The 8,381-nt window shown below is 32.2% G+C and overlaps 1 protein-coding gene across 3 annotated transcripts; it reads right to left on the reverse strand.

Annotated features, from left to right (window-relative positions):
- Positions 1–1,613: 1,613 nt before the first annotated feature.
- Positions 1,614–7,327, reverse strand: LOC132715285 (uncharacterized). Of its 3 annotated transcripts, XR_009623660.1 has the most exons (7): positions 6,973–7,327; positions 6,380–6,816; positions 5,559–5,723; positions 5,094–5,422; positions 4,571–4,698; positions 3,391–3,582; positions 1,614–2,975 (listed from the first exon to the last, which is right to left on the reverse strand). XR_009623660.1 is itself a non-coding variant. In XM_060698275.1 (4 exons), the coding sequence occupies exons 2-4, from the start codon at positions 6,812–6,814 to the stop codon at positions 5,285–5,287; spliced, it is 738 nt and encodes a 245-aa protein (XP_060554258.1). In that variant the 5' UTR covers positions 6,815–6,816; positions 6,973–7,327; the 3' UTR covers positions 4,715–5,284. The 3 variants fall into 3 exon arrangements, 2 of the variants coding, with proteins under 2 accessions (XP_060554257.1, XP_060554258.1); XM_060698275.1 differs by lacking the exons at positions 1,614–2,975; positions 3,391–3,582; positions 4,571–4,698 and having other exon boundaries at positions 4,715–5,422; XM_060698274.1 differs by lacking the exons at positions 4,571–4,698; positions 5,094–5,422; positions 5,559–5,723; positions 6,380–6,816; positions 6,973–7,327 and having other exon boundaries at positions 1,626–2,975; positions 3,391–3,716.
- Between the last annotated feature and the right edge of the window lie 1,054 nt (positions 7,328–8,381).

Consider the following 8,381-nt stretch of genomic DNA (forward strand, 5'->3'; position numbering starts at 1 on the left):
GTAAGGGTATGAGTTACATTTGTATAACGTATTTGAGTACCGTTTGAGTAGCGCATGCGCAGCATCCCCTTTCGACTTGGAGTTTCCTAGTTCCTTCATTTCGAAAATAGACTTAAAGGTGTAAAGCTGCCTGCGAAAAAGGTATTCGGGTCAAGGCCCATTTGGTGAACCTTGTAGCAGTTCATCATGCATCTCAGGGGGGGGGGGGCATATGCAAAATGTTCTTGAAAGAACATTGGTCCTCATTCCTGAGTTCAACCATAAGCTTGTCATACAATCCAAACCATCCCATAGTCTTACCAAGATGTGTCGTCTTATTCTTCACCTCATTCGTCTTCTGTTTCTTTGGGCATAGTAAATAGTTTAATTCATGAGTTTAGAAGAGCTACTTTTATCATCTATGTCGATCTACTACTGAAAAAAAGATGAGGAAATGGGAATCTATATATATTTACAGCCAAGCTGACCACTTTTTTGCCATCGTATGAGATGCGTACTTGACATATGAGCGTCAGTCTTGGCTAGACTCTCTAGCGTATGATGAGCATAAGAACAAACAATGACGTGTGTCAGCGCGCTTGGAATGTAAGCTGCTTATGCTTAACATAGCCCTAACTTGTGTGCAAGCGTTAAATTAATTTTTATCGAGCGCTCACATACTAAAATGTCTTAAGCTATATTATGTTTATGGGTTGCATTCACTGAATGCATCCCCAACAATAGTTCAGAGCACATGGGTAAATCTTGGATTGGATGTCATTACAAACTAGAAGGGTTTTTTGTCACAAAATCATATGTCTCCCAACACCATGGATGGTCACTCATGTGAAGTTTGGTTGAAATCCCACCAGTAGCTTGACCTATGAAAGCTGGAAAAGATTTTTCTATTTATGGCTCTGAAGGCTATTTTGTGCAGCGAAGCGAAACTTGCCAGTATTGTGCACAACTAAGGATAATACTGATCACTCCTGTAAAGTTTGGTTGAAATCTGACCAGTAGTTTGACCTGTGAAGGCTGGACAAGATTTTCTATCTTTAGCTTTCGCGACCATTTTGTGCAGCGAAGTGGAACGTGTCCGTGATGTGCACAACAAGGGATGGTACTTATCACTTCTGTAAAGTTTGGTTGAAATCCCACCAGTAGTTTGACCTGTGAAGGCTGGACAAGATTTTTCTATTTTTAACTCCTGGCGGCCTTTCTGTGCAGCAAAGCGAAATGTGCCTTTGGTGTTCACAACTAGGGATAGTACTGATCACTCCTGTAAAGTTTGGTTGAAATCCCACCAGTAGTTTGACCTGTGAAGGTCGGACAAGATTTTTTTAATATTTAGCTCTGGTGGCCATTCTGTGCAGGGAAGCGGAACGTGCCGTTGATGTGCACAACAAGGGATGGTACTGATCACTCCTGTAAAGTTTGGTTTATACCGCATCAGTGTTTGACCTGAGAGGGGCGGACAAGCTAATTGCGGACGGACGGACGTTCTAACGGGACAGTAATAATGTGGCTACTATATTGTTCTCTCTATTGTTCTTTTTAGCCACATAAAAGAAAAGAGCCACATAAAAACATTACAGATGAATGTCATCAAAGAGAAAGAACAGTTACCTATTGTCCCTCTAACCACATTGAAAAAATTGGGTTAGAGAGAAAGATGTCGCAAAAAGAACACAAAAGTGTCACCAAATTTGTTTGTAACAATAAACAAGACATACAAGGAATACAGAGGGGCGCGGTCATGGAAATAATATTTATATTGAAATAATATATGAAAAAATTGATAAAATAAGATTCTTTACATTTGAAATACAGCATTTTCCTAAAAATCATCAATACATGTGCAGGAATGTTTGTAGTGAACACAACATCTCATAATATTGATAGCTTTAGTGATATTTAAATGTAGTCATAAATCCGTTTGGAATAGACAATAACAATTGGTCTTTCAAATTCAAACTTTCAATGCATCATAAATCAATACATATGGCAAAGTACTTTTATTTTAACGCATTCCCGCATTATATAGGACTAGAACTTTCACCAACCTAAAGTGAAAAAGAATTACGACTGATTATTTTCAATCTATATTTTTGTAGACTTTTAACGTATTGACCATATTTATTTCAAGGTTGTTAGAAACTTAATTTTGTAACATACACCGTCATTGTATATATCCAAGTCAGTTTTTTTAAACATAAACATCAAATGTTCATTATGATTATGTCTTAACATATAAACAAGATAAAAATGTATACATCTTATGTAAAATACATTTCAATGTGTTTAAATGAGTACTTTTGAAAATAATAAAATTAAATTGTATATATCCTGTCAAGGGAGATAAACATTTCAATACACAATATGGGTTACAATTCGTTTCTAATGAGATCAGCAATTCTAGCCCTTATTGGATTGTAACACTTAGCATTACCTGCCACCAAGCTACCAGCACCGCATTCAAAGATCTCCCATTTCGAACCCTGTCGTACACTCGAGCACATTATAACAGCTTGAGAATTTAGCGCATGTACAAATGTTGTTTCACACAAGTTAACGTTTTCGCTGGATGCCTCGTAAAACTTCAAGGAAGGATTCTTGAAATCAGACAGGTTTGGTGACCTCCATGAACTTAATATAAAATAGAGATGAGTGACATTCATTGGGACACTTTTCAAATAAACGTGAATCGTCTGACGGCCTGTCTTTTCTCCGGGACCAGACATATTTTTCTCTGAATGTCTCACAGAGTTCTTCAGATAATAATCGTTCGTTGAATGATTCCAGTCAATAACTTGGATGAATTCATTCTTTTCAAAAGCCATACACGTGGCATCAAAAAAATCTGGATTCACGGCAGGAAATTCCCAGGATAAATCAAACACAACGTGGTCAAGGTGTTCGGGAATACAGTACAGTGGCATGATCAGAGAAATATTTGCATTGCAGCAAATATTGTAATCAAAAAGCCTGGCAGCAGCCTACAATAAACATTGTTTGAACCAAATAAGATTTTGTCGCTTGTCATAACGGATCATCAGATGTTTATGATAAAAACATTACATATCATTATAAAAATGAATTAATTCAAAAGATAAATATGGTTTTATTGTTAAGTTGTACTTATAAGCAGTGAACAATTAAATGATGAATTTCAGTTGAATAAATTGAAAAAGTACAGGCAACATTGAATATTTGAATGTAAAAATTTGACATAATATATCATTTAGAATTTAAGATACATTAAAAGAATATACGTTTTAATTATTAGATTTAATTTATTAGTTATTTTATCTAATATTGAAAAAAATGACGTGATGAACTATTTTATAAAAGTAAGTAAGTGTAACATTTTGAAGGGATTTATAAAGATAAAAATAAATAGATATTAGATACCTTAAGATATATGTCATTATAAATCAGCCGCTGTTGTTCTACCCTGATGCCAAGTTTCTCGTTTATTTCCCGCTTCAGTTCGATTATTTGCATATTTTCCCTAAAGGAAAACCACTCTGTATCGCTGTTCATAGTTGAAACGCTAATCAGTTCACAACCAGGTTTCATCAGTCTTGCTTGTTGTTCAGATATCTAGAACATTTAAAATTCAAATCATTTACGGAAAACATATGTAGCATAGGAGGAGACAATTATACACTGCAATGCTTAAAAGTGTCAATGCATAAAGTTGTTGTCATCGTTTTCAAAATGTTACGTATTAAATAAATATGATATCAGCATTTTGAAGGCGTATATTAAACGTAATAATACTATATACCTATAAATTTTCTCCTTAAATACGCTTCAACGGATAGAAATTTCCGTATTATGTTATTAGTGATAAATACGGTCCCATTTATGTAAGTGCCGGACTATTTTTGACGTTGGTTCCGATCTTAGCTGTGTAAAGTGTATCATTTGGAAACGGGAATCAAAATTATTAATGGCGTTTTTTTTTTTTTTTTTTTTTGCAAAAAATACGTATTCATTCTTCATTTATTTCTTAATAATTACTACGTTTCATGTTCTGAAATTAATAATAGAATTAAAGTATATTGAAACTCCTTTTCACTAAAGACGAATAGGTATAAAATATATAATGAATATTCTGTTGTAGCAGCTTTCTGAGACCATGTATTTTGCTACTCGTGGGAAAATGGATTTCTCACTCGACCTTCGGTCTCGCGATATATCAATTTTCGAACGCAGCTCGTAACAAAATGCAAAGCCCCAGAAAGCAACTACAACATAATATTCATTATATATTAAAACGAGTTATGTATAGTCGGTTTGACTGTGTCTATTCCCTTATATGGTTCAAATAATTATTTATTGATAGATTAAGACATATATCATATCATATAACAAATTCTTACAAGATTAAAGTTCAAACCAACTTGATGGTAAATGTTTTGTATCGTATACTTGATACCGTTGTCACTTAGTAAGTTGGGTATACGCGCAAAACAATATGCATATTTTACAACGATATATCTGATAAGTCGATTAATTGTTCGTTAATTATATCCTTTAAAAAATCTGCTTTTGTCTGTCATATAATTAACATTCGAATACAAACCTTACTATAATCTACAAAAAGCCTGTCTAATTTCGCTTGAAAAAACTCGTTTTAAATTCAGGCTGTACATCAATATCACAGTTTTCACGTGGGCATTTTCCCGTCTCTTTAACGTGTTTCACTACACACTTGTGGTAAAAATAAGTGATAGTTAGTAATTCAGTTTACTCTGACACAGTTTCATTTAACTTGTTTTAATATAATCATATCTTTATATTTGAAAAAACAAAAAAATATGAAGCTCAACTGTAACTGACTGAAGGTTTTCTGATTTATAACATAAAAATTGTATAATACGTGGTACATATAATATAAACATTAATATTGTCACTGAAAATACTTTGTATTCATGTCTTTCCTGTTTGGATACATTGTTTCAATGACTCACTTGAGGCAATATATTATGTTGGAAAATTTTATGATAATGGTTCATAATAAATAAACTTTTTTTCATTAAGATTCCATGTACCATCTTACATGATTTCATATGATTTGTATTTAAAATATATTGAAAAGTAATTACTCTCAGACATTCTAGTGGGGCATGTTCACATTCTTCGCTCACAGTCGTAGTTGGGAATTCATTTGGAGGTTTGTTGACTTTACAGAGGGGACACTTCATACCTGAAATAATATTAACAATGCCAAACGTTGTGTTCATACACACAAATGAAAACAGCGCTTCATTTAAATAATTATTATTGCAATGGATGTTTAATTGTTACCACTTCCTTCCTCTTCATCATCAGAGTCGGAATCCTCTTTAAGTATAATTATTGGATCATTTGACTCACTTTGCATTTGTATTGTTATATCTTTAGATTCTGCTTGATTTCCCACGAATGTCATGTTCTGCAAATAAAAATTATAAATCATCAAGATATACTTGACATTTCTCTTAAATGATAACTTTATGAAATTGTTATAGTTGATATTATAAAAATCGAAACAATATACTTTAACCATTGAAAAGAAAAATGTTACAAACCTGTTCAAGTCCAGCTTCTCTGAAGCAAATTGACATAATCACCTCTTCAATTTTGTTCATATCGTTAAGTGATACATAATGTCCAAACGTAGACGATGCTATCTTTTGATAAAACGAGTCAGCAAATGCTCTGTTTTGACATTGAACTGCATTAATCTTTACATACTACAAATAATAAATGCTTTGAAGTGTAAAGTTTAAATTTCATGCATAAACTGATCGCTAACAATACATCATTATGTTATTTTAAATCGTTAAATCGTTAAAAGTTTATGTATTCAATCACCGCCTTGCAATTTGAATAATAAAAATACGGAGACTTAAGTTTGTTAGAATGTTTAATCATTCGTTAATATTTATGTGATTGTTTACCTCATTTTCTGTTTTACTTTTTGAAAGTTAAGTTTATTTTGTAAAAGGTCGCCTAAAACTTGCAACTTTGATGCAAAGAGAAATTGTTAAATAAATAATTTGAAACACATTTCACAAAAGGCAGAAATATTATTCTTTCTAAATCATCACATTTAAATGTATATTATTAATCAAATTTGATTTATAAAAATACTCATTATTGCTACATTGTCTTTTTTTTAATGTACAATAAACATTTTCTGAGTACACGCAGAGAAAAATATATTGTTTTTAACTTTACACACTACACGTAAACGCAACATGAATAGGAAAGGACCAACTTAACTTGAGCAGAAATAGGGAATGCAACATCCGAAACATAGTATTCACATTCTCGGATCCAATAATTTGACAAATTCTGTAAGAATTCGCTGTGTATGTATAGTCCAGTAAATATGTAAAATATATACCATTTCTCGTAGCTGCCTTATTTCGTCTTCCCAATCTATTTTTTGTTCATTTTGAGGATCATCGACATCGTGTGGTCGACAATCTCCAATCATAATTAATGTTCTGGAACTGTTGTCTCGCCAGGACAGTTTCGTTCTGCTATAATGTAAAGCTAACTCGTAACATTCATCCGATGTTGATCCACGATTACAACCTGTCGCATTTACAAATGAGCAAAGGCTGTCCGCATCTGCAGTAAGATCTTCATACTTGATGAGATACAAGTTTGTATCATAATCGCCGTGTGCAATGACACCTACACGGATATCTGGTATTTTAGATTTAAGCAATCTTATCATTCCTTTCATTTTACTTTTCACGTGTTCAAGACAACTATACATAGAATACGTTGTATCAAAAGATATGACTACATCTATCATCTCCATATTCTCCATGTCTGAAATAAACATCGCACACATTAAATGTCATTCGTTATAACGCATCTTTTTCCATGAATGTACAACTATTAGGTTCTAAAGATTTTGCGGATTATTTCCTTTTTTTCTAAATATATTCTTATCATAACATGAATGTTACAAATGTATGTACATACCTTTTACTTCTTGAACAAAGTTAATATATCCGGTTTACAAAACGAAGTGATATTATATTATGTTAACAACACAGATGACAGAAATATAACACATTTAAAACGTAACTTGGCATGAAAATACGTTTTAAACTTTATCACGAAATACAAATCGTTTATGCTATTATGGGTTAATTCAATACATTTTAAATCCTATGCCGATGACGAGAAAAACACATTTTAAATTGGTAGTGGTACACATTGAATAAAACGCCAGCTGTTTATACTCGAAACATGGTTTCCTTTGTTCGATTAAAGATATAATTATCAATCAATTAGAAATAATGAGTGTAAAAATGTGTAGACCTCATAAATAGCTAAGTAAATGGAAACTCAAATAATTCATACGAGTCATTGATCTTGAAAGCAAAACCCAAATGATCAACTTTTAAGAAATTTCATTTTTTATTGTAGTTTTTTTTTATTTTATAATGGGTTCATTTCGTAATTATTGAAGCAAATTACTAATATTAAATAGAATATTGAAACATTTAATTTATCTGGATGCATGATCAAAGTAAAGGAATAAATGTTTCTTTCCTTCGTTAATACTTCGTAGGTGCAGCGACAAAGTGTGACCAATCTCATTAAAATTAGATCATCGGGTTCGATTTGTTACTTTTCGTTAGCGAAGGGTTGTAGCAACAGTTAGGATATGATTATAATGAGATTGAAGAGTAGCAACAAAAGAATATGAATAATCAGATCAGGTTCATCTTAAACCTGATATCTAAACTGAATTGTTTATGACCCACACTACCTTACATCCTCAAAGTAAACATCAACGCTATCAATAAATAGCAAGTCAAGCACATTGCAATGCACTTCAACGGAGTTCAGAACATGGTAAATGTAGTTCCTGTTAATACTGGTTGTCATATATTAATGTTGACACTTTGAGGAGAGAGATTTCTTTGAAAATTAGAAAAAGTACCAAGGTTATGTCCTTTATTTTTCTGCATGTTTCAAGTCCTTTCTTTTATTTTAAAAGATCATAACATAATGTTTCACGGTTTACAAACTATATCGATAACTATTCTTTTAAAAGAATCCAGATTTATACATTAGACAGAAAAAATAACGCCTTATAAATCATTAATCTAAATGAGAACTATTAAGTAAGCAAGTTCAAAAGCTTATCAAATTACAAATAACAAATAGCTTACATGTTTCTGTAAAGATAACGTAAACTCAAACTGTGAAAGGGCAATAACTAACGGTACTCATTTAATAACTCGAATGAAGAATAGTTTCCCCTGTTCGACGTTCATAACAAAATAAAAAAATATCGAGTCTTAAACAACTAATTAGGAAAACTAATGGAAACATAAATGTTGTAGACCAGTTAATGGCTGATCAAAATAAAAACCTTA

Source organism: Ruditapes philippinarum, unplaced genomic scaffold (genome assembly GCF_026571515.1).
Source record: "Ruditapes philippinarum isolate M1 unplaced genomic scaffold, ASM2657151v2 ctg1468_1_1_1_1, whole genome shotgun sequence".
Taxonomy (NCBI): domain Eukaryota; kingdom Metazoa; phylum Mollusca; class Bivalvia; order Venerida; family Veneridae; genus Ruditapes; species Ruditapes philippinarum.